Raw genomic sequence first — 26,214 nt, forward strand, 5'->3', positions numbered from 1 at the left:
GTGGGCGGGTAATGGGTTTAAGACATTACCCGCCCCGCATCCGCCCGTCCCACATCCTCCCACCCAGCTAAATATCTATTAAATTTTGGACCATTATGAATTTAGGTGTAATTTTAGAGACTAATTTATAAATTTTAATATTGTATAATATATAACATATAATTTATCCAAATATTAAGGATATTTAGTCTTTAATCTGGTCTTTAATTAGGGAAATATTCGACTCTTTGATTAAACTCATAATCTCACTAACCACGTCATTTTCCATGTTCTTTAGCCCGTGTTGTCCATCCAAACACAAATTAACCGTACTATAAGCATTAACGTCAAAATCAGCAGTTTCCATGTTCTTTAACCCCTCAAAACCCATATTAGACGCACTATGAGCATTAACATCGAAAGCAACATAACAATCCAGCTCTACGACTACATGCTCCCTACAATATGTCTCCATAACATTCATAGAGCTACTCCTCTGACAAATTGAAGCATGCGCTGCTACCACATCATGAACTGTCTGGGAACCAACTCCAACATCTCATTAGTTTGTTGTCAGGCGGGTCTAGATGGGTATGTCGTTAGTGGTAGTGGGTGTGGGGATGGATTTGAAAATGTACCCGCGTGGGCGGGTGTTGATTTGAAAATTTGTACCCATTATGGGTAGTGGGCGGATGATGGATTGAAAAATATTAGGTGAGTATGGGGATGGGGGAGGGGGTATCCGCACCCGACCCGCCCGTTTGCCATCTCTAATTGACCCTCGTTTGTTGATGAAATAACGGAAGTACCCCAAGTCTCTTGAAAAGAGGGAATTGTTCGTCTGCTTAAGCTGAGTCCGAGCGTACCTGATGACTTCTTTTTCATGTTATTTGTCATTTGCTGGAATTCACCATCTTTGACTTTTTTAATTTGACTTTGACTTTCCAATATTAATCAGTCTTTTTCTTTGTGGCCCAGAAGATTAACCAGTTTAGTGACTGGATAAAAAGGAAATTTTCAACTTTCATTGAAAATAATTTTAGAAACATTAAAAAATAAATAAATCCCCATATTATAATTTTTAAAAAAATATTTTTTCATCATAGTCAAATAAAATTTTAATTAGTTAATAATTAAAATATGTACAAATATAAATTATATTAAATCTCGATAATGTTTATGTTATAATAAATTTAAATATAATCTAAATATGATTTACATCTATTTACGATTTTGAATAAAGAATATTTAAATTATCAAAGTTGATATATATGTTTAAATCATATTTAAGGAGAAAATATATGATTTAATAAATAAGTTTTCTTATACAAAATTGTATAATATATATATATATATATATATATATCAAAATTTAATAAATAAGTTTTCTTATATGATTTAATAAATATTGCGGCTTATGATCTTGTACATTTTGTTATCTGTGGTTAGTCTTTTTTATGATGCATAAGATTTTTTAACTTGATTTTTCGATGTCTTTATTTTATATGTCATTCATAGATAATGATATATTGTTGTTATTTTCTCGAAAATAAATAAATAAATAAATATTTATGTTAGTGTATATTATAAAATATAGTATCCTTACATGAGTAGACGTTAAAACATCATACATTTATTTAAACTTTTTGAAAGGTTATACCTTTCTTTAAGTAAAGTAAATGTAATTCGATTATCTTAAAATATTAGCTTGTTAATAAGTTCTCTAAGAAATCATGTCCTTTATAGTTTGAACATTTAGCATTTATAAGATTTCAATACAATTATACGAATAGATAATTACAACGTAACTTAGGCTAGAATGATATTTTACTAGATTCACACGTAGGGATTGGCTTGCTTCAGGTTGGGTTCAGTTTTTGATTTACTTGAATTCGACTTAAGTATTATACCCTACATCTATTATTTGATTCAATTTCTAGAGTAAAAATTTTAATAGATTCTAGCCGATAAAAATATATATACTTTTTATTTTTATTTGATAACATTAGAGCTTAATTGAAAAAATATATATATAAAGATGAGTATTATTGCATTTATCACTAATATATATAAGGGATGATTACACCATTATTTCAGGTTGTGTTGTAGATTTTTCATCCTAAGCTCAAATTCGAATTATCCCGACCTTATTCTCTAAAAAAACTTGTTTTTTTTAAAATTTGACCTATAAAATTAGGTCAGGTCGAAACTCGTCGGGGCTGATCTCATTCCCATCCTTATTCACATGTGACTAGATTCAAGTAAAAATCAAAATCTAGACAAACAACACACATAATTTACACATAGCAAGCTCGAACTCAAACAGTCAAAGTCACAAGACCTCAAGTTGAACGAATCCATATAATAATTGAATTATAATATTTCGGAGGGTCAAAGGGAAATTTTACCTTTATATTTAATTTAAAAATATTAGTTTTAAAGGAACTTTAAAAAAGTTTTTATAGTTTAGGATGGCAAGCCATTCTCTCCCCTTGCATTTGTTTTTTTTTGGGAAATTAAAACTTTATCGGCGTCTTATAATAATAAGGGATATTATTAAATCTCCAAATAAATATTAATGTAAAGCGAGTAAAGATATTTATACATATAATAATCCATGTGTATGAAGGTAAGGAATTAAATATATTTTATATATTTTGAATTTAATAATAACACCGCAAAATAAATTTTATAATCTATTTAATCACACATCACTGTCTGTATGGATATGGTTGAATAAGTTTTAGATGGTGCACAACGGTACCATGTCCATGTGTTGGGTAACTAAAATAAAGATTAATATTAATAATTAATTAATCTAGGTATGTGAAACATTATATCATAAATAAATTAATAAGTTAGATTTTAATATTTTAAATAAAATAAATTAGATTAAGATAATTATTTTAATAATATTATTATATAATATTTGGTTTAAAATAATTAGTTAATAAATTAAATAATGACTGTGCACGTGATGGTGACTCAACATCATTTTATTTATATTTTCCTTTTTAAATCCAACCCTTTTCGTGGTATTATCCTGTCACGTCTTTTTTGGCAGTATTTCATTTATCTTATTATATGTACTACTAATTAGTAATTATATATAATAATTGAAACTAAATACTACTTGTAGTTATATACAAATGCATAAATACTATGACAGCCAGCTCGATTTATTAAATTCTTAATTCTAAATTTTATTATTTATGAAAGTCTCGTTTAGATTTATTTTAAATTTCAACGAGTTTCTTGTTTTATTTATTATAATTTTTATCATAATTATACCAAGATGTCTTCGGGGCTGTTTGTTTACTTCAGAATGATTAAGCGTTGAATGATTTAAATACTGAATGATTCAGAGGCTCTGTATGAATTAGTTCTGAATGTGGCATGCTGTTTGATAATGGCTCTGAATCATTCAGAATGTACTTTGATGCTGAATCATTCAACACTATTTTGCTGAATCAGTTACTACTGAATCATTCAGAGGTACAAAACAAACACGCTGAATGATTCCATTAAGAAGCAAATAAAGAGACCATTAATTTGTAAAGCTTTGTTTCCTTCGTATTAAAATAAATAAATAAATCACCCACAATATTATTGAACAGATACATTGAACAGGGAAGAGGTGAAGATCCGACAAAACGAGCGTCCAAGGACAGCGAAGTTGTCGTTTTAAGGATATTAATTGGAGCAGAAGATGATGAATCATAGGTTGCCTGTTGTTAAGATTTGCTATGGGCGGTTGTACACAGAATTTCCTGCATGATTGCGCCTCACGTTTTCAGACTCTGACCCTCCAACGCAATGCATGTCCTTCAAGCAACTCTAAGTTAATTTATACATATAGTTTTTATATATTTTAAATAATTCCAGGAAAAAAAAAATAAATCCAATTAAATAATTTTAAAAATACAGATATCATCGATAATGATGAGTAAATAATATCAACACTCAAATTTTATGAGAACTTAATATAATATATTCAATGTAACTATGAACGCCTACCAAGATAAAATAAAAAAAAAATTATTGATTAACCAACCTCCATCAGTCCCTATTCACATCATTATTTTTGCATTAACTTGCTAATTGAAAATCCATGTGTAACATTTATATTTATTTTCAGGCAGCAATTCTAATGGTCCAATTAATGATTGAACTAACGTTTGGATTTTATTTATTCACATTTAAAAATTTTAAATGAAATTGAAGAAACATTTGATTCGAATTCAATGATTTTTTATTCGATATGGTTTTTGTTGTTGAAGATTGAGGTTTGAATCAAGTCAATCAGTTTTTTGAATGATAATATAGGATTGAGTTGGGATTTACGATAAGAATATCCGATCCGACCTGAATATAATAAATAGTTTGTACAAGATAGTATATATTCATAACTTTCTGAACCTATTAAAAACACGCCAATACCTTACAGACGCAACTGCTCAAATAAATAACCTCAAAAAAATTCTTTAACAATTAAAATCACTTAATAAGTTTTTACTTAAATCGAATATAAATAGATAAAAAATTTAACCGAACCGATAATAACCATCCTTATATGAAACAAATGTTGAATATGTAGACCATAGGTAGGCAACCGGTTAATTAATTCCCACGTAAGCATCGTTGCTATTCGCTACTGACTTTTATAACGAAAGGTGGGGTAGTCCAAGTTAATAAATTATAAAAATATCTAATCAAGCAATTTAATTAGTGATAAATACTACTAAAACAATTTAGTACCATACAAAAAGAAAGGCCATTAGTCATAATTTTGAAATTTAATTGAGCTGATATGATTTTTAAGAAAACCGATTTGATATTTTAGTACCGACCTTTTATATAAATTATAAATTTATTTATAATTTATTGAATTGTTGTACTTATTTTAGGTTCTTTTTAAATCGTTTTTTCTTATATTAATATATTGGAAAAGTATTTTTGTTGACTGAATTCTTTGAAAAATTATATCTTTCGATCAGTCACGATCATTCAACATGATTTCTATTAGATCCACATAATATATCAAAGTCAAATATATTGTCAAACAATCATATTTTTTAATTTATTAATTTACGAGCAGTCATTTTAACCCTACATCTAACATTAACATTAAGAGTTACCACAGTCAAAACCAAAAGAAAAGATCTTGGACCATCACATCTTCTTCCTCTCTGAAAGCATAGGGCACCACTCATCATCTATATATTGTTATCATTAAATGATCGACTATAGATAACCTAAATATTATTATAAACATAAATAAAAAATCAATTATATTTTATATGACGGTCAATTAATATCATTTTTAGAAAAACATATTGTTAATATATTAAATAGTTATTATATTTGATTAATTATCATTAATATTTTATTTATTTTAGTGTATATTTAAAAATATAAAAACACCACAAATTCTCAATATATTGCGGGCTTTTTTAGCTCATATTTTGTTTGGACCTATTTGGTCTAACTTCAAACCATGAGTCCAACTTTCAAAGGTTTATAGACAATGTTCAAAGGCCGGTTGTAATTTCTTTTTTAGATTTAAATTAATCTAATTCAAATTAAATTAAATAATAAAAGATTTATTTATAATGTAAAAATAGAAAAAAAATTATTCAAATCAAATTTAAGCATGAATATAAATTATATTTAGGAACTAGGCCACGGCTAGGCCCGGGAAGGAATCCTTGGCCTATGACCCATAAAAATATGTTATGTGCCTCAAGGGATAATCCGTATTAAATCGTACAATGATAACGTAAAAATATTATATAGACGTAGTTATAAAATTTATTTTTTTTTAAAATATTAATATTTTCTATTATCGTTAAAATAATTTAACGAGTTTAATTATTTAACATCTAAATTCATGTATATATATAACTAGACCCGATTTATAAACACCGACAATATCTACAAATTTGTTACTAACTATTTTCGTCATTATCATCATGGGGCCAATATGACATGGTAAAGAACAAATGAAGGCTCAATTAAAGTAAAAAGTTGGCGGGAAATCCAGGAAATTTCATTTTCACTCACATGACTCACTTTCCACCATCATTGTTTGTTGTTGTCGCCACTTTCCTTCCATCAAAGCGATGATCTTTGTTCAGTTGAATTACACTGTTTGTGTTCTCGTCGGCACCAACCAACAAAACTCCATAATTTTCTTCCACTTTTTTCCGATCAATCTAACAGAAAGTTTCACCTTTTTCAATCTTTTACTTTTCTGTGGTTTCCTTTTAATTGTTTGCGACATCCGGGGAAGAAAAAAGAAATGAAAACAGGAATCGGAAGTCAAGAGGAAGATGAGTTTGGCTAAAAAAAGAACAGGACCTTCTTCTGCTCATACTCTCTTTGTCAACGCCAATAACAACGCCGACATCAGCAATGTTATTTTTATTACATTGGATCCTACACTTTTCCCTCTCCTCTCTATTACCATATTTCTATATGATTGTTTCTTAAATGGTGCCTTTTGTTTTCTTTTGTTTATTATTCTTCTCTTTTTCTGGGGTTGTAGAGGCAGATGGGAAGAACAGTGATAAGGCTAAAACTATGCGATCAAAACATAGTCACCGAGCAGAGGAGTAAGATAAATGAGAGGTATGTGTCCATCTTTTTATCATTAGTTCATTTCCATGGAAATTGGAGGTTTTTTAGCCTTACCCTTCAACTAGTTCTATTTGTTTAGGGAGTTAAAGTTACGGCAATTGCATAAATCATTGATTGTAATGGCTTAGGATAGGTTGATCCTATGAAAGTTTGAACTTTATTACTGCGAGGTTTACTTTTGTTATGTAAATATTGTTGCTACCCATCTAACTCACTGAATCATGAATTCAAGATGATTCTACTGAGCTTTTATGGAAGAGAGATCTTTTTGTGTGAAGCCATCCGATTATTTTAGGAAGAAATGTTAAGTTCAGTTTATAAAACGTTTTAAGTACTTGAAATGGCACTGAAATTTAGGTGCTTTTTCCATGTGAATTGACGATGTTTGCTTAAATTTCATTGCATTAATGATTTACTTGGTCTTGAAGAAAGCAGCTGTAAATAGAGCTTGCTTATTTTTTATATTAAACTCCTGACTAATAGCTTACACTTGCCTTGATTGAATAGAGAATCAGTCCTTGGCATGTGATTGAATAGAGAATCAGTCCTTGGCATGTTCAGAGCTTTGCTGGTCAACCGCAAGCTATTAAAAATGATTCTGGCCCGTTGTCAACGTTTCCCGGGTTTCCCGGGAAGATAGATGAGAATAACATCAATATCAGCCCTGACCACAAGTGCACTGAATCCTGTGGAAGTTGATCCTATCAGAGATGCAGATGCGACATCCAAAGCTATGGATCAGCAACCCAGTTGGCGAACATGGGAATGCTCTGTCAGTTTCGGGTGATAATGTGTTTGGTCATCCACTTCAGAGACTAGTGTCCGAGGTTCAATCAACTTTCTTATCAGCAATGGTACGTCGAACCAACAGAATGATCTGACAATCATCGGAGGAACGATTAGCATCTCTAGCGTCTACTCTCAAGGGTGAGTATATATTCTTGTGCTAGTCGTGTTCTGAGAGTTTATTACCGTCGAAATATAAGTTCTGTTCGTGGTAGGATTTTCCCCTGCAAGCTCGTAAATCATTGCTTGTTATAGATTGCGAGGCACCTGTGTTGTTAAACGTTATCGTTATAAGTTAACATTTATCAATAAGGCACAACAGAGGATGTGAATTGTGAATTTGTTATATACCTCAAGGACATGACAGCAGCAGCCAAGGAAACACCAAAAATCGAGTCGAAATCAGGAAGGTGAGACAGCACAAATTAAACAGAGGCAAAAATCATGATGAAATACGTCAGCTTAATTTGTTTGTAGCTAAGACAGACAGTGTCGTGGAACTTCTTCAACGATTGACCGCCGGTAACCATGTAAACAATACAGAGACCAACTTCCACAAGTTGCTGTGGCACCACAATGTAGAGACCGAGTTTTTCGCCAAAGGCATATTGTCCCAGTTCATGGTACCGATCGAAACGTTTCTCGGGAACAAGCTCATGCATCTCGACCATTTGCCATAGAGTATACAAGGTAATGATCCACGAGAAGACCATGATAAACACACCAGGACCCCTGAAAACAAAACAAAAACGAGAGATAAATCTATCGAATTCAATTTCCATATTCCTTTTGCGTTGAAGTATCGTAACATACCATCCAAGCTCGGCCATGGCATGGCAGTGACATTGTGGAAAGCTGAAAATCACCATTTTCTATTTCTTGATGAGTTAATAGGTAGCCAATCATCAATTGCTTTCTGCTTCTCTGATTTTTCTTGTACCTGTGATTCACAAATGGTACACAATTCTCCTTTAAGCTTGACAGCAACAAATACATACGTACATACATACATGTATGCATACATGCATGCATACATGCATACATGCATACATGCATGCATACATGCATACATGCATGCATACATGCATGCATGCATACATACATACATACATACATACATACATACATGCATGCATACATACATACATACATACATACATACATACATACATACATACATACATGCGTACATGCGTACATGCGTACATGCGTACATGCGTACATGCGTACATGCGTACATGCGTACATGCGTACATGCGTACATGCGTACATGCGTACATGCGTACATGCGTACATGCGTACATGCGTACATGCGTACATGCGTACATACATACATACGTACATGCGTACACGCGTACATACGTACATGCGTACACGCGTACATGCGTACACGCATACATACGTACATGCGTACATGCGTATATACGTACATGCATACATGCATACTTACGTACATACGTACATACGTACATACATACATAGAGCTGTCCTACTCCAAGAATAAGAAAGGAAAAAAAGCTTTTGTCTGGTCTGAAAGAATTATATTACAAAACTGACCATGTGCTTACATGTGAACAGTTCTGTAAAACATATATAGCTATATAATTATAAAAAGTTAAGCTTGACTTTTAGAGCACATTTTTCTAACAAGTTGGTTGATAACAATTGGTTCGACTTAGAGATCTTTTGATTGAAACAATTATAAAAAAACAAAAGTAATTGTCTAATAGACTTATTGACTAACAGCAACAGCCAATGAAAAAGGATTACTGTAAAATAATATCTGCAGTTTCCGTATAAGTTCTGTGACTTCTGTCCACAAAAACGGTGTATTTTTCAACAGTCATCGTTGAAAATAAGGTTTGGTGTTTCGTCAGTTCAACGTATGAAGTGAAGTATAAAGTACTGACTTTTCTCATGAACATTATCCATATACATCAAGCCACGTATTTTGACTAAAAATACAAGAAGAATAGTCCATTGAACCAGGAGAACATTATTTTATTTCCATTTTTTGAGTTATTACTATAAGTGACTGCTAATACATTTTCTGTCTACGACTTACATGGCCCGGATTATATCCGGTGTTGAACCGGGTTGAACTTTAAACCGGGATAGAACTCTCCCATCGCTGTTTTCTCCATCCAAAAACTATGCTTTGATCAAAGTTAAAAGATTTTTGAAGCTATATATACAGAAAACTAAATCATACAGATACAGGATAATAAAGATGAACCTTTTGTTAAAAACGAAACGGCTGGAAAATTCATTTCCGTTTTAAAAAATAAAAAGCTAAATGGTATTCAAGAACAAATTTTGGATCGAAAGCACTAAAGAACAGACAAATACATCGTAAAGGAACAATACAAAGATGCACTTTTGCATGCACAAATGTAATGTAAAATGAAAGAATAATATTAATAATTATTACCGAAGGACTAGTGTCCAAGGTTCAATCAACTGTCTTATCCGCAATGGTACGTCGAACCAACAGGATGATCTGACAATCGAAGGAGGAACGATTAGCATCTCTAGCGTCTACTCTCAAGGGTGAGTATATATTCTTGTGCTTTTCGTGTTCAGAGAGTTTATTACCGTCGAAATATAAGTTCTGCTCGTGGTAGGATTTTCCCCTGCAAGCTCGTAAATCATTGCTTGTTATAGATTGCGAGGCACCTGTGTTGTTAAACGTTCTCGTTGAAAGTTTCGATGATGAACAAGTTGGTAATGTTTGATGTCGAGCAGGTTATTGAACTCTCTCACACAAGCACTGCGGTTTGGATCTGTCACAGGCGAACATCTCAGTGCAGATGGATCTCGGAAAGCGTTCGAATAGGGGGATAACGCATGCTAAGGTACAACATGATTAAAGAAAGATCATGGATCTCGGAAAGTGTTCCATGTTCTTTATTAACAAGATTAGGTCATGTAACCCTGGATCTTGCAGGAAGTTAATGGATGCATTCAAGTTCTGTGCGAAGAACTAAAGCCATGGCAGAAGTATGAAGGAAGCAGGCATTCATGAAAATATAAGTGATAAAGTTGAAAAATAGTAATTATTAAGAATAAAGTAGGCTTTTAGAGATAATGTTTCCAAACTTTTAAGGTTTGACTAGGATTGGATTTGAGATTAATTAATTTCCAGTGAACGATTATATTTGGAATAGTTGTTAATTAAAAATTAAAAGGGGTAAGCAATTTTATACGCGTAAGTATGCCTGAGTTTGAGACATTGTGTATATAGAAAATTCTCGTTGACAGACTTACCAACCAAAATCAAATGTACAACACGAATCAGTCCAAATTAATTAGGACAAAGTTCTAAAAAACCGAGAGGATTATTATCTCTATATTGTAATTATGATTTTGATTTTGATTTTTAATTTGTATAATTAAATTGATAATTTATAATAATAAACTTAAACAAAAACAGAAAATAATATATATATTGATTCAATTATGCTGCATAAAATTAACAAATTCTCCACTAATTTATAATATTAAATTAATATAAATCATTGACTGAAACTGTATTAATTTTCTTTTTCTTGTTGTACTGTATAATCGAATCCTACCAGTATATATGGGATATATGAGATAAATAATAGGGAAAAGGATAAAGGGTATTCTTTTTTAAAGAGAAATTCAATATTCAGAAGCATTAACAAGAATAATTAGAATAGTAGAAAGAATTCTCTGTACACGGCATATAATGATGTTCTGGCCCCAGAACCTGCAATTGTTTCTTGAATTATAATAAATAAACAAATACCAAATCTTCTCTCTTCCAATCGACCAAACATAAAATACAAGTACCAAATTTCAACCACCGAAATCATATTTTCGGATAACCATTAACAGCTTCTGCCATCACTACTCCCCTCTTTTCCTCACCATGGCAGCAAAGTTCAGACCTCTCACTCCAATGTGTTAACATAGTCCAACTCTAAGCTTTTGTTCCTGCAGCATTCTTCTTCTCATCTTCAACATCCTGAAAGTTTCCATGGAGCTTTAATCAAATGTTACAACCAATTCAGGAAACGAAGAATCTTAGCACAGGCATTGTTGGGGCGAAACTTAAATATGACATGAAACATAGATCAAACGATGCAACAGGCAGCACTGTTTATAGTTTGGGCACCTTAATAAGAGGAAGAAAAAAATTATTCAAGCTTACAGAATTTTCAATCTTGTCAAAATCATCATCCAGGCTCCCACCAGCATCAACAACACCATCTGCGAATAAATTAGATACTTACAGTATAAGATGATAAAAGAAAGAATCAAAAAAAGAAAAAACATAACATCTGAGTCCCATTCATTGCTACATTGTTTTCTATGAACAAAGAAACACAACACATTGTCGCAATGATTGCCTCATTTAAGTTTACCCAGTTCAGCACGTCTCCAACTCTTCATTTTTCATGAAGTGACCGTTTCCAAAACACATTTGGACATGGGTACAGGAATATGGCCCTCTTAAGATCCTCAAAATACATGGAAACACTATAAAAAGATAGAACATATCTGTGTCGGATATATACATGAATCCTACACTCACACCCAAAACCGAGTAACATAGACATGTCTTAACGTGGATAAAACACCTCCGCCAAGATATACATGTAACATTAAATCAGCCAAATAAAGTTAGACAACACAACAAATACATGATCAGGCTTTGACAATCGGAAGAAACAATCAAATGATTTCAAAATGAAGTCATCGACATAAAATGTTAAAAACCATTAAGTTATTTCAGGAGCAAGCAATTCAATATAATATAGAATCTAAAGGAAAAGAGAAACACATGAAGATAGTACAAATCAGAAACCAATAGAAAGAATTCCAATGAACATACCACCACCCCCATCACTATCAAAATCTCCCAACAAAAACGTATCCAAATCTTGCTTGGCAGATGAGCTCGATGTTTTAGTTTTCAAACTACTTTCCGGTTCTGCCTTCACAACAGGTTTTTCCTTGGGTTTATCCTCTTTTTCCCCCTCCACTTCTCTCTGTTTAACTTCCTCCATGTACTGCCTCTCATAACTGATAAATGTAAACAGCGTACATCATAATTAGAATTGGATCCCTAACCCTAAATTATCATCATTATCACAACAACAATAATTCAAAACTTATCGTGCAACATGAGTGCTAACGAGAGTGAAATATATCCTCCAAAAACTCCTTTCTTTCATCAAACGTGGACACAATTCATATCTTAATTTCTTGATTTCCTGCATAAGAATAATACGTTTCACATTAATCAAGTATTACAAGTATAAAATCTGACATGATTACTGCAATTCCTAGTAAACTTATGTCTATTTTGGCATTTCCTTTGCAATTAAAAATTACAACGACAAAAAAGAGTTGACCTAAAAAGAAGTTAATCTCAATGCCAAATTCAGCAATTAGGATCCTCAAACGCAGCCTTATTGTGATAAAATCTACGATGAAATGTACCATTCTCTCTCTCTCTCTCTCTCTCTCTCTCTCTCTCTCTCTCTACCTTCACAGTAGTAAGAACAAGTGTCGCATGCCTCTCTTGCCATTCACTCAGATCCTTACGTACATTGGACTCCGTAGTAGTCACATCGGACGGCTCTGGTTCATCTACAAGGAAATCCAAAACATTCAGTCTTTTTTAACATTCATTCAGACAATTTTCTCTTTAAGAAATTTTTTTTTTAACTTAAACGAAAATTTTACCTTGGACAGGGGAAGGGAAGTTCTGGAAAGTACTTGGAGTAAAGCCTTTGACAAAGTCTCTCAAATCATCGGTGATTCCGAACTTCTGGAGCTCCGAATCAGAGATTGGTTGAGAATCGGAAGAAGTGGAGGCGGGAGAGGTAATGGAGAGGGAGGAGAGTTGAGGAGGGATAAAATCGGAAATGGAGTTGGAAATGCCTTGAATTTGGATTTGATCGGCTTGCTTGAGAGCGGCAGTTTTGAGCTCATCGGCTCTCTTGGTGGCTTCTGCAGCAAGTTCCTTTGACTTCTTGGCAGTTTCGGCTACAAGATCGGCGATTTTGCTCGGCGCCGTTAGAGACTGTGATTTCCTAGCCGCTTCTTCCGCGAAGGATTTCGCTCGCTTCCAAAAATCTTCCATTTCTGTGATCTAATAGAATATTTTATCCTTCTTTCTTTGGTGTCGTACGTACTTCGGTTTTCTTGCTTTTACTTCTTGTAGAGTTGTCATGAAATGGCGTCGTTTTACCTCAGCCCGCAGATTTGTAGATCCCGGTCACGGTCCTATTTATTAAATATTTAAAGTATTTTAATTTAGTGATCCATATCAAATTACTAAAATCAAATTAATTAATTTTTTATTTAATTGATAATCAAATTATTTTTTTAAAATTATTAATCAATTTGAAAAAAATCATTTAGTTCAGTCGATTTTAAATTAATTGAAATCTATTATAAGTTTTTTTGGATTAATTTAGATTTAGAATATATTATAAGAAGCGATTAATGAGCCTATGCCTTATCACTCTTACACCCGAGAGTAATTAGGCAATTGTGTATCCAATCTCTAGTTGGATCCCTAAAATCTATCCTTTCAATTAATTCGATTCGATTATGAATGATTGATTGTATTGGTTATTATGATCGATTATTGAATTTTTTTGTACTATTTCTATCTAAGAGAAGGAAAGAGAAATTTTGTTCTAAATAGATATTGAACATGAGAAAATGAAAAGTGTCAATCAAGAACTTTTAATCATATCTAGAGATAATTATCCGATTTTGGAATTTATAAACTGGAAAAACCATCATACATTCAAAAATTATTGCTGCATAGTTTCAGCTACGGTGGCTTAGGTTCTTTGGGTGTGGGATATAGCTTTGAACTTGGACTGTATTATACATGTGTGCGCGCTGCTAATAAAAGAAACGTTGAAGGATGATTAATGGAGCAGTACGATACGTTTGAAGGGTATTGGTTGTTGCTTTGAACTTGGGCTATATACGTTTCTTGTTTCTAGTCTGTTAGGCTTCTGCGAGTCTAATCAAATGTTGAAGGAAGATTCTTGAGCAGTGAACTAATAAATGGCACCCCGTCCCAAGAACCTCAGAATAATTAATTAAGCTCCGTTATCAAGTGTCCCAAACTCCACTATTTAACCAACTCTAATTCTATTCCCTTTGAAGAGCATCGAAAATGGGTGGCATCCAGAGCAAGAACCCAAGGCACGGCAACGGCAATGGCAATGGCGAACGAACCGAAAATGGTGATCAACTGCGTTGTTCTGTTCTCGACCGTGAGTTGACTCCGGCAGATGTGGCGGTTGGAGCAGCCCTGGCTGTGGGGCTGGTAGTTTGCGGTTTTATGCTCCTGGGATCAAGCAGCGATAAGAAAACAATGAAGGCTCCCGGAAGAAGCTATCGTATTGTCCGAGACGATTTCGAACATGATCCGGCAAGCTATTTTCGTGATCTGCGCAAAAGTGGATGAACAAGATTATGGGATTACAGAGTGAAATGCTATGACTGTCTCATTTTGTGTTGTGATTTCTCTGTATGAATGGCTTTTTCTAAAATGTTTAACTGAAAGTAAGCGGATTAAATAAAAAGTACTTGGTGGCTTGCATGCTCACCTGTTTTTGTTTTTAAACTTTTACTACAAAATCCTAACTGAAGAACAAAGGTTATAATACAATGTAAGTATAGCAAAATAGAAACGTTCTGAGAAAACATTGTACAAAGCTAAGCTCATCTACGTCATCCTTAGTTTCCCCCAACTACAAATAAAATCCAAGCAGTAGCATCTAATAGAAGATAATATTAAAAAAAATAAACCCTAAATGGAAACTAAAAGAAAAGCAAAGTCCAAACTCCAAGCCATGCACCAGAAGACAGTTTCAACAAACCCTTGGTATTGCCTTGCAAACCAAAGACTTCTTCATTTCCATGGATTGCTTCAAATGCTCAGTCAAGTCCAGCGCATCACCATCATCCTCACAGGTAACCCATTCGAAGGCACGAAGTAACTGAACCAACCATAGATGAACCGTCGCCAGACCCATGGCTTTGCCGGGGCAAACCCTACGACCAGACCCGAATGGTGCCCGTAGACACCTAATTTTGTCCAGAGCCAATTCTCATAAATTTTGCATATTATTAGTATTATTAATCATTATTGATAATAATAATTATTGATTATTATAATAATTATTATTTATTATTACTAAGTATTATTGTTATTAATAGTAATTGTTATTATTAATTATTATTATTACTATTATTATTATAAACAAAATACTAACATACAATATTCTTTTACATTTTTGTAGCCCAAAATACACCCCAAGTCCAATACATGTTATTCAGCAAGCCCAATACAACATCCAACAACAAATTAGGGTTTTCACCCTAATGTTCCCCACAACAGCCGTTGCCGACCCAAAATGGACCGATCGTCACCGGCGCGTGTGGTACACGTGCCTAACCTTTTGTTTCCCCGTCGCATGAGTTGCCGCCGGTGAGTCCCCGAGCCACCGTTGTCATCAAATCCTGCCAAAAAGTACAAAAAATCACTCAAATCAGTCAAAAGACAAGGAAATCATTCCCCTATGGCAAGACCTCATGATTTTCATCCGAAAATCACCATAAATCGAGACATTCGAACCAAGAGAAAGAAGGAAACGGTCGAAATAAAAACCACCATTTTCGAACAAACAACCCCTCAAAAAAAAAGAAAAGATATTACCTTTGTTCTTACTTGGAACCGTGATCTCCATCAAGCCAAAGTCTTCAACTTTCGAAGGTAATCACTAGATTTATATTTTAGATCTAAGGAGAGGGGTTATGTTTTAGGGGATTTAGGCTTGGTTTTCGGGTTAAATGTGAGAAGGGGTTTCGTTTAAGGCTAACTTGCCCCTAGATTAGTTGTAACATCCTCAATACCAGGTTAGTGATCAAATTGTAAAGTTTCAGAATTTGGTGACTAGAGTAGAACCATGGATTAGTTCAATGATTTATTTGGAAATAAATAATAAAAGTTGTTGGTAATTATTAAATAAAGTAAAGGGTAAAATGGTCAATTGACAAAGAAAGATATTTTCTCCCCTTTATTAGGAGATTAACACGTAGGGGAGAGGAAGATGAAAACTCTCTTCTTCTTCACTTGCTTTCTTCTTCTCCAACGTGCCCAAGCTAGGCAAAGGTGAGTTTCTTTATTTGTTGATTATTAGCTGAAATTTAAGGTTGAATTTTGATTATTAGGTGATAATTAAGCATAAGAAGAGCTTAAATTATCTTGAAACAATAAGATGAAGAGAATAGAGGGGATTAAAGAAAAGGGAGGAATAAGTGAAATCTTGAAAGAGGGTTCTTTAACGAGGTTTTAGAGTGAATTTGACTTGTCATCAATCTAATTAACATGTATGAAGTATTAGAATTGGATTTGTAACATGTTAAAATTTGGGTATGATTCTTGAATTTCTTAAGGATAATAGGATATGGAGGTTAAAGAAGTGATTATTAGTAGAAATGAGGGCAAATATATATATGTAAGTAAGGAATATGAAAGGGGATGAAATATGAAGCATTTGAGTTGAATTAAATGGATTTTCGAGCTTAAAATGCAAATTCTGGGCAAGGTGTATCGATGCACATTGAATGAGCATCGATGAACTCTTTAAAGAAGAATCATCGAATGCAAATGGTGAATCGATGCATAAGGAGTGCATCGATGCATCTCTTTAAAATGAAAACATCGAAGGTAATTTGTGTATCGATGCATGGGTAGTGCATCGATGCACATGTTAAAGAATGCATCGATGCACTGTAGCATGCATCGATACACTTCAAGGGGAAATTGAAATAGACATTTCTTCTGGTATAAGAAATGATAGATTAGATTATAACAATGGGATACTGATATGTATCAATGTATAATTATGTAGATATCGAACACGAACAAGTTCCGGGTTGTGTATCAAGTTAAGATCCGATCAAAAGAGAGGAAATCATAAAGTGTATTGAAACTTAGTAAGGCCAAGGTGAATGCAATTTCATTGTACTTATGTTATCGAATAAGCATTGGCTTGCGATGAGCCAGTGACGGAGTTACTATGGTAATAAGTAACTCGTAAAATGTTATTTGAGTTGTGAATTCTATGTATGCATAAGTATATGTAACATTATTTATATGATTCATATGATATGTGGTACGTGTTTACATGATCACAAGACATGAGTTATATGAAAGAGAAAGTATATGTGATACGTGAAAGTGAATCATATGTTTATATGAAAAGTGACATGAATTACATGAAAGTAAACTATATGACTATATGCACATGTGATATGTGACAGAAGAAAAGTAATATGTGATCATAAGAGCAATGAAAGTGTATAAGTGAAAATGCTCATGTTATGTGTATTGAGAGCTAGAGATATAGTTGGCATGCCAAGAGTCGAGGGTTTACCTATGTTCTAAGGAACATATGGACAGTTTACCTAGGTTCTTCGGGACCTATGGATAGTTACCGAGGATCTTTATGACCTCTGGATAGGTCATTCGTGACATTTATACGAGCTGTGGTGACAACATAGTGGTGCACAACCTCAATAGACTCACGTATCTACAGTTCTCACATGTGTACCATGGGCTAATAAAGAGATAATATTAATAAATTGGATATGATGATATGTTTGTTTCCTTATGAAATGTTATGTGTGATATATGATGGTACAAATGGTAATTATAAGATTATATGATAAAATGAATCAATGATAGTGATAAGAATGAAGATGATGATATAGTTGCTTGTGTGTTTGATTTACGATAGTATATATGTTTTACATAACATGATATATATATATATATATATATATATATATTATATGGTATACGTGAGTACATGTTAAGGTATATGTGAATGAGTATAATTGATTGACATGATGATATAATAACAAGTCTATCAGATATATAATATGGACATAAAAGATCATAGGAACAGGAGATAATAGATATGAATGATAATGACATATATGTATGTATGTATTTGTTACATATAACAATATATGAGTTGTAAGAAATGATTACTAGTAAATGTTTACATTATATGTTTATTGTCTCACTAAGTTATAGACTTAGCGTGTGATTGTTTCACACGTAGGTTACAGAAGTGAGAAGAGTAAAGAGCAATGTGGAGCAAGAAAGGTCAGTTCTCCTTACTGAAGGTCAGATCAGAAGAAAGATGAATAATATGTATGTTAACAACTAAAGTTTTAGTTTTAAATTATTCACTAATTTTGTACAAGCAAAAGTTTTGAAAAGTCAATGTGATACCTCAGACTTGAATCCGGGTCGGATACGGGTTGAGAGTGTTACATTAGTGCCGACCCACGATGACCAAAGCCCATAGAAATGCTTCGAAGCTTAACAATAGTGATCGAAACACTAGAAAACCAAGCACCACAGACATTTTGAACACTTAACATGAAAATAACATATTTTGTATTTTAGCAATAATGTACTCTGAAAAGAATCTGCTTTATTAAAGTATGTAACGACTGTAAAATAGAATACGTGGAATACGACTATCGGATAGAGCAAAATCGCAACTAATAATTTAAGAAAATAAAAATGAAGATAAAGAAGACACAAATTTTTCGTGGAAAACCCCTAAATAATATAAGATAAAAACCACGGGCAATGGTAGAAGAATTTCACTATGGGAAAATAGGAATTACAACTTCTCTCGATCTAACAAGTAGCAAACAATAACAATTCTCTCTTGATAGAAATGAGAAAATAACTCTCAAGAAAACTCTCTAAATTCTCTAGTATTGGGAGAAAGCTAGAATGATTTGGGATGATTTTGAAGCTAAATGAGTTAGCGTATTTATAGTTGAAGCTTAAGGACTAATATTATAAATACCCTAAAGTTTAAAGATTAAATGAACAATTTTCTCATTACCATATTTTCAAAGCTGCACTTTCGGTGGAATTGGGTGATTCACACCAATTTTCAACACGAAAACTAGAAAACCAAGCTCCATAGACATTTTGAACACTCAGCATGAAAATAACATATTTTGTATTTTAGCAATAATGTACTCTGAAAAGAATCTGCTTTATTAAAGTATGTAACGACTGTAAAATAGAATACATAAGCAATGATGATGTAATGGAGCAGTAGGACTTCTCTATAAAATGAAATGTAAGAAACGAAGAGCGGCAGATCCTAACGGAGAAGCTCTCATTTCAGTAATAAAATTCTCAAAAGGTTTTCATCAATTCTCTCTCATTATAGAAGCGCTCTCAGGAAAGATAGACAAGAAAGAGGTATATTCTTATATTATGAACTAACTTTATTCACTTCCTTAGACTAATGAATAAATAACATATTTTACTTTGATTCTTAGAAAACTTCTTTACTTTGAGATCTTTCTCACCTAATCAGAACATGAAACAGTTACATATTTCTCACCTAATCCAAACATGAAATGGTTGTCTATGTTATGTTCTGTTCCTCTGGTTCAAGAGGGGAACGTCCTTGCACGAAGTACCCGTTTTAGCCATGTGGGCGTTTGAGGGGAATTGCAGTTGGAAGAGCCATGGGAACCTAGATAAGAGAGATATAACACTTGATTAACCGTTTGTGAGGATATGGTGCGCGAGTTATATACAGAACTGTTTGTGAGGAAATGATGAGCGAGTTATGTACGAGAAGTATAAGATAGTTAACTAAGATTCACAAGTATGCTTATAATATTTTATTTGTTGGCTAGGATAAGGGGTGAATACTTTAAAATGTTCATAAAAAGAATATCTTCATTATTAATTGTCTTTCATTAGAGTTATTTCATCATTAAGCATGCATAGAAATGTTGAATTATTAGATTTAATCCATGGATATAAGATAGATATGAATGATATAGAAATTATGATTAAAATGATAAAGACTATAGAAAGAGCAAAAGCTCAACTAATACGAAAAGAAAAGAAGTTAGCTATAAAAGAGGACCATACGATAAGAAAACTTGGAAAGAAAAAACAGAGCCTCAGAATAATTAATTAAGCAAGTGTCCAAAACATCACTATTTAACCAACTCTAATTCTATTCCCTTTGAAGCACATCGAAAATGGGTGGCAAGCACGGCGGTGGCAAGCACGGCGATGGCAATGGCGATGTCGAACAAACCGAAAATGGTGCTCAGTCGATTCTGGCAAATGTGGCGGTTGGAGCAGCTCTGGCTGTGGGGCTGGTAGTTGGCGGTTTTAAGCTCCTGGGATCAAGCAGCGATGAGAAGACAGTGAAGGATAAGAAAACAATGAAGGCTCCCGGAAGAAACTATCGTATTGTCCGAGACGATTTCGAACATGATCCGGCAAGCTATTTTCGTGATCTGCGCAAAAGTGGATGAACAAGATTATGGGATTACAGAGTGAAATGCTATGATCGTCTCATTCTGTGTTGTGATTTCTCTGTATGAACGGCTTTTTCTAAAATGTTTAATGGAAAGTAAGCGGATTAAATAAAAAGTACTCGGTAGCTTGCATGTTCATCTGTTTTTGTTTTTAAACTTATTACTACAAAATCCTATCTGAAGAACAAAGGTTATAATACAATGCAAGTAAAAGCATCTATTCAAGTGGTTTGCATGTGTTTGAAACTACGAAGAGGGATAGCTTCAAGAGGGGAGCATCGGTTTCCAATGGTGCCCTTTGATTGCGATAACTGATATGATCTTCTCTTTTACGTAGATTTTGGCATGTATTGTAGAGCACTAAAATTAAAAAAAGCCTATATAAGAAGGCACGATAGACTTCAATGATGCATGGAGCTCCATAAGGCCAGCTACTAGCGGTTACTAGTAAATGTGATTTTACTTGAAAGATTGCTTGTTTTGAATACCGGACCTATCCAAATGCAATTATCTTTAAAATATGGTTAAAAGCATATTTTGGTATTTGAATTTAATGTTCAATTTGATATATTTTTACTTTAAGTTGACCTCAATGTTTAATTTGGTACATGAACTTTTTTGGTCCAATTAGGTTATTATATTTGGTCTTTTGGTTTAAATTGATATCTAAACTTGGATTCATGATTCAAACAAACCATTTATTGTATGGATCAATTTGAGAAAAGTTCATGTACCTAATTGGACCAAAAAAAAATCGTAAGTGTCAAGTTGATATTAATTGATATTATTCCATTGTCTGCAAATTTCAGTTCACAACAAAATTATCAATCCAATCTGATTTCCAAATACAAGTTTGGTACGAAAACTTCATGAGTTCTGAAGTTCAAGACTGGTTTATAAAGGAGATCTCTCTTTCAGCATTGCATCACAAACTTTCACAGCATCCACATTGTCTTTAATATTGTGCACCCTAACAATGTTTGCCCCTCCTAAAATCCCAGCTGTGACACAAGAAATGGTTGCAGGATCTCTTTCGACTGCATCCGGGCGGTCACAAATTTCACCTAAAAAACGTTTTCTTGATGGTCCGATAAGTAAAGGAGCATGAGAGGCTGCCAAACTTTGCATAGCAATCTCCGAACGAATGACTGGTAAGCCTCTGAGGATGTCCAAATTATGTTCAGTATTCTTGGAAAATCCGATTCCGGGGTCGAGAATAATCCTCCAAGCCGGAACTCCGGATAACTCTGCATCCCTAACTCTCGACAACAACTCAGAGGCAACCTGAGAACGAACATCACTGTATTGCAGGTTCTCATTATTCTGCATCGTAGTAGGGTCTCCCCTCATGTGCATCATGATATAAGGAACATTAAGGTTAGCAACCATCTTATGCATGTTAGTATCTAACTGCCCGGCAGATACATCATTTATAATATGAGCTCCTTTATTTACTGCCTCTGCAGCAACATCCGAATAGAAAGTATCCACGGATACGAGCTTCCCCTCCATCTCAGGCATTCCAAGAACAGCTTCTAAGACAGGGATTAACCTATCTAATTCTTCTTCCACGGATATCCTAGAGGCCATTGGTCGGGTAGACTGTGCTCCAATATCTACTATATCTGCTCCTTCTGAAATCATTGAACAAACATGAGAAACTGCAGTCTCCACCGATACAAACTTTCCACCATCGCTAAAACTATCTGGAGTCAGATTGAGAACACCCATGACAGAGGTTTTCTCCGACCAATCCCACAAGTGATTCCTAATCGGTAAAACCCTCTTCATCCCTTCCTTTCCAATGAGGGATTCACCACCCAATTTCTCCCATAAACCAAATAGTCCATCTGAATCTATTGAAAAAGAATTCCAGCAAGCAACAGTATCACTGTCGATAACCGATCCTAGTAAATCCACTAATGGAGCCATTACAAATGGTCGCTCCCAAATTCTCTCATGGGGGACTGTAAGTATATCAGAACCAATTCGGTACTTTCCATAAAACAAGATGTCTAGATCAATTGGCCTCGGACCATACCTTATTCCACCGGTACGACCCATGTTCCGCTCAATTGTCTTAAGAATACCCAAAAGTTCATGAGGACCTAGCTTTGTAACAGCTCTAACTGCAGAGTTTAGAAATCGAGGCTGATCAGTGACGTAAGCAGGTGCTGTCTCGTATAAACAACCATATCTTATGATATCGATACCCGATTTCCTCATCAACTGCAAGGCTTGATTGAAATTATCAAGTCTATCACCAACATTGCTTCCTAAAGCAATCACCACTTCCTGTTCCGGAGAATGAACTTCAACGGAGTGATCTGGGGCTGAGTGCAGAAATGCAGAGAAAGATGCTGCAGTAAAGGTTAACAAAAAGTTACTACCAAAAAGCTATAAAGTGATTAATTTGTATAGAATTAACAGATTCAAGTTTCTTTTCCATTTAAACCAATCACCAATTCAAATAACTAAAGCAAAGAAAGTTTACATTCTGAAACTAACACCCACAAGTAAATCCGGGGAAAACCTGAACTTTAGCATCGAGTTTCGAACAATTCGAAGAATCCCTAGTGAATGAGTGCAATAAACACATCCAAAAGCTGAATTTGACCATTGTTAAAACCCATATATAAAAAGGTCTAAATTTGATATTTACCTTTGCAATACTTTTGGGCACCAATAATCTCATGTTTGGTGGGCAAAAGCTTCTTGAAAAGATTCATTTATCAATAAGTTTCTTCAACTGCTTCTATTACCAGCATCAAACTGCAGTTATAAATTGAAGAAATGAGATCAAATTTAGACATACCCAAGTTTACAGAAAACAAAACCTTTCAATTTACTAATAAAATACGAAAAAATTAAACAAGAGTTCCTTGCCTGCAAGTTCGTCCAAGAAGAAATACAAGTGATGACTTTAATGAATACAAGTACCGAGGCACTGCAGTGTGGAGAGAGATTTTGCGCCGTTTGAGGCCCTATAATTTAGTGTTCGGTAAAATAGGGGTAAATTACATCATTCTTTATTTAATTATACTTTCTCTCCTATTTCACTCACAGTATTTTTATTTTTTTTAATTTGTTTACTAAACTTTTGAATTACTCCTATTTTAGTCCCTCCAGGAAGATATGGCTTATTTTATTATTAATTACCTATGACATGGCATATTTTATCAATATTTTTTTCATAAAGGATTAAAATAAACAATAAATAATTAAATTTTTTATTTTAATTCCTAAATCCAACACCAGAGAAAAAGGTGAGGAGGAGAAGGACGACGAAGAAGGATGATGATAAAGGAGTGCAATAAAGTGAATCTGAAATTTGTGACATGGAGGAATCGGCTTTAATGTCAAATGCAGGTGATGAGAGTGAGGAAGACCTTGAATTGAACATAGATGAAGGTGAAGATATTAATTTTACCTACGGATGGCCTCCGCTCGTTTGTTGCTTCGGGGCTGCACAGCTTGCTTTTGTTCCTTCTGGAAGACCAGCCAACAGACTTGTGGATTACGAAATTAATGAGAGAATGAAAGGAGCTCGATGGGCACCAGAAAAAATCGTTAGGGCACCCGGGAGTTGCGCTGGCAATGTTGCTCTTGCTCTTGCTAGGCTGGGTGGTAAAGTTGCCTTCATGGGGAAGCTCGGCGATGATGACTATGGTCAGGCCATGCTATGCTACTTAAACGTGAACAATGTTCAAACACGATCGGTTCAAATTGATAAAAAAAGACCAACAGCTATGTCGCAGATGAAAATTAGCAAGAGAGGTCGCTTGAGAATGACTAATCTTAAATCATGTGCTGAGGATTCTCTTTCCAAGTCCGAGATCAATATCGACGTGCTGAAAGAGGTAATAGATTTTAGTAAATAAGCTAAAAGTAGTCAATCCAAATGTTTAAGGTTTTATATTATGATAAAGCTGTAATAGTCCCAGAAGTTAGACTTATTTAACAACCTCCTTGAAGGCGAAAATGTTCTACTTCAGCACACATTCTCTGCTCGATCGTAACATGAGATCAACTTCGTTGAGAGCTATCAAGATTTCCAAGAAACTAGGAGGCATTATTTTCTACGATGTAAACCTTCCACTGCCACTTTGGCAGTCCGATGAAGAGACCAAGATGTTCATACAAGAAGCATGGAACCTTGCTAATGTTATCGAGGTCACTAAGCAAGAACTGGAGTTCTTGTGTGGAATAAAGCCTACGGAAGAATTTGACACCAAGAACAACGTGAGCTCGAAATTTGTCCATTATGATCCTGACGTGGTTGCACCAATTTGGCATGAGAACCTCAAGGCTTTGTTTGTACCAAATGGGACTTCCAAGATACACTATTACACTAAGGAGCAAAATGGCGCAGTGCATGGGATGGAGATGGCATCGCTGCAGGTACAGACCTGTGGATCTACGACCTATTTCTGCTTATGCTAACATTAAAGTGTGCATGATACTTCGGAACCACTACTTTGGGGCTTTTTGAGCTTGACACCTTACAAATCTTACCTTTTCTATTCAAAACATATTGTTTTTTAGGGAGAAGCCCGAGAGTAGGTGTCACAACCCAACCTGACTCGTTGGTCTGTATCGCTAGAGCATACTCTGAAATTGTCCTCTCTAGTTACTAATTAGTTCCCCCTCAAAGTTTTGTCATGCCGAGGTGCATCTCACAGATTCGAACCTGAAACATAACATACGAAAGAGTGCACTCTATAGAACGCATGCCAATTGATCTACTACCCAAATTGAACAATTTTGAGTTATGATCTCCTGATGCGGCCCATCAGACTGGGTCGGGTCGTAGTGGTTAACATTTATCTTCCCTAAAGCATTTATATCTGAAATTTTAAATTCATGTCTGACACAATCGGATAATGACAATAGGGTATAAATTCTTAAATATGAAATCATGGTTATTTGGTGTTGTTCGAACTTCAGCTCACCCGATCTTTTTTTTTGGGGGAACATATTTTCAGAATCCTGAGAATGTTAACGGTTCAACCAGATCTGATTACAGATAAAGGATACTTGGAACACACTCTCAAGTATGCAATTGACTGTGGGGTCATAGACCAATGGATAGTTTCGCGCACCTGGGGCTTCCAACCAAGGGAAGGTATTGAAGAAGAAGAGGAAGAAACAGAAGACAGAGTCCCTGATCCAAATGGCATAAGATCGATAACGGAAAGGGAATACCTTACGTTAGTGGACACCGCAGATATATCGGAACATGGAAATATATTGGAATTGGTAAGAATATCTTAGATGTAATCCTGATTCGTATAGTTCATTTCATTTTATGCCTTGGACAAGAAGCTTCTACCCACTGTGAAGTAAACTAGTGTTTTGGTCCCCATTTAAATGTATCTTGTCAACTTAGAAACCAAATTTTGAATGAATGAAAGA

At 34.2% G+C, this 26,214-nt stretch overlaps 4 protein-coding genes and 1 long non-coding RNA gene across 6 annotated transcripts; 2 read left to right on the forward strand and 3 right to left on the reverse strand.

Moving 5' to 3' along the window:
- The first annotated feature begins 6,402 nt into the window (after nt 1-6,402).
- On the forward strand, nt 6,403-10,414 carry LOC120193362 (transcription factor BIM2-like). Its single transcript, XM_039195874.1, has 4 exons — nt 6,403-6,609; nt 7,126-7,457; nt 9,863-9,954; nt 10,150-10,414. Exons 2-4 carry the CDS (start codon nt 7,329-7,331, stop codon nt 10,238-10,240), a joined length of 312 nt encoding a protein of 103 aa, XP_039051805.1. The 5' UTR covers nt 6,403-6,609; nt 7,126-7,328; the 3' UTR covers nt 10,241-10,414.
- A 698-nt stretch (nt 10,415-11,112) lies between these two features.
- LOC120193361 lies at nt 11,113-18,721 on the reverse strand. 2 transcript variants are annotated; one of them, XM_039195872.1, is made up of 7 exons: nt 18,716-18,721; nt 13,123-13,531; nt 12,923-13,026; nt 12,551-12,647; nt 12,266-12,457; nt 11,582-11,640; nt 11,113-11,395 (listed from the first exon to the last, which is right to left on the reverse strand). In XM_039195872.1, the coding sequence occupies exons 2-7, from the start codon at nt 13,520-13,522 to the stop codon at nt 11,351-11,353; spliced, it is 897 nt and encodes a 298-aa protein (XP_039051803.1). In that variant the 5' UTR covers nt 13,523-13,531; nt 18,716-18,721; the 3' UTR covers nt 11,113-11,350. The 2 variants fall into 2 exon arrangements, with proteins under 2 accessions (XP_039051803.1, XP_039051804.1); XM_039195873.1 differs by lacking the exons at nt 11,113-11,395; nt 11,582-11,640 and having other exon boundaries at nt 12,337-12,456; nt 12,546-12,647.
- On the reverse strand, nt 11,830-12,251 carry LOC120193363. The gene is made up of 2 exons (XR_005522858.1): nt 12,035-12,251; nt 11,830-11,955 (listed from the first exon to the last, which is right to left on the reverse strand). It is a non-coding gene; the product is annotated as an uncharacterized LOC120193363 (long non-coding RNA).
- A 2,951-nt stretch (nt 18,722-21,672) lies between the features above and the next one.
- On the reverse strand, nt 21,673-23,589 carry LOC120193436 (folate synthesis bifunctional protein, mitochondrial-like). Its single transcript, XM_039195928.1, has 2 exons — nt 23,462-23,589; nt 21,673-23,159 (listed from the first exon to the last, which is right to left on the reverse strand). The coding sequence occupies exons 1-2, from the start codon at nt 23,526-23,528 to the stop codon at nt 21,694-21,696; spliced, it is 1,533 nt and encodes a 510-aa protein (XP_039051859.1). The 5' UTR covers nt 23,529-23,589; the 3' UTR covers nt 21,673-21,693.
- A 127-nt stretch (nt 23,590-23,716) lies between these two features.
- LOC120193413 (fructokinase-like 2, chloroplastic) lies at nt 23,717-26,207 on the forward strand. Its single transcript, XM_039195917.1, is given in 4 exon segments — nt 23,717-23,735; nt 24,058-24,659; nt 24,775-25,214; nt 25,752-26,207. Coding segments are annotated over 4 exon segments (1,383 nt in total). The 3' UTR covers nt 26,074-26,207.
- The last annotated feature ends 7 nt before the right edge of the window (nt 26,208-26,214 follow it).

This window comes from Hibiscus syriacus, unplaced genomic scaffold (assembly GCF_006381635.1).
Source record: "Hibiscus syriacus cultivar Baekdansim isolate YM2019G1 unplaced genomic scaffold, ASM638163v2 tig00116995_pilon, whole genome shotgun sequence".
Taxonomy (NCBI): Eukaryota; Viridiplantae; Streptophyta; class Magnoliopsida; order Malvales; family Malvaceae; genus Hibiscus; species Hibiscus syriacus.

Bases quoted from the DNA above. Each gene is read 5' to 3' on its own strand.
- LOC120193361 (XM_039195872.1), bottom strand. From the start codon at position 13,522: ATGGAAGATTTTTGGAAGCGAGCGAAATCCTTCGCGGAAGAAGCGGCT. The intron at 13,027-13,122 runs GTAAAATTTTCG...ATTTCCTTGTAG, and splicing joins CTTCCCTTCCCCTGTCCAAG to ATGAACCAGAGCCGTCCGAT. The intron at 12,458-12,550 runs GATAAGTTTTGA...TTACATTTATCA, and splicing joins CGTTAGCACTCATGTTGCAC to GTTATGAGAGGCAGTACATG.
- LOC120193436 (XM_039195928.1), bottom strand. From the start codon at position 23,528: ATGAATCTTTTCAAGAAGCTTTTGCCCACCAAACATGAGATTATTGGT. The intron at 23,160-23,461 runs GTAAATATCAAA...CCTTTACTGCAG, and splicing joins TGCCCAAAAGTATTGCAAAG to CATCTTTCTCTGCATTTCTG.
- LOC120193362 (XM_039195874.1), top strand. From the start codon at position 7,329: ATGCAGATGCGACATCCAAAGCTATGGATCAGCAACCCAGTTGGCGAA. The intron at 7,458-9,862 runs TTCTTATCAGCA...CAAGGTTCAATC, and splicing joins TGTCCGAGGTTCAATCAACT to AACTGTCTTATCCGCAATGG. The intron at 9,955-10,149 runs GTGAGTATATAT...GATGTCGAGCAG, and splicing joins TCTAGCGTCTACTCTCAAGG to GTTATTGAACTCTCTCACAC.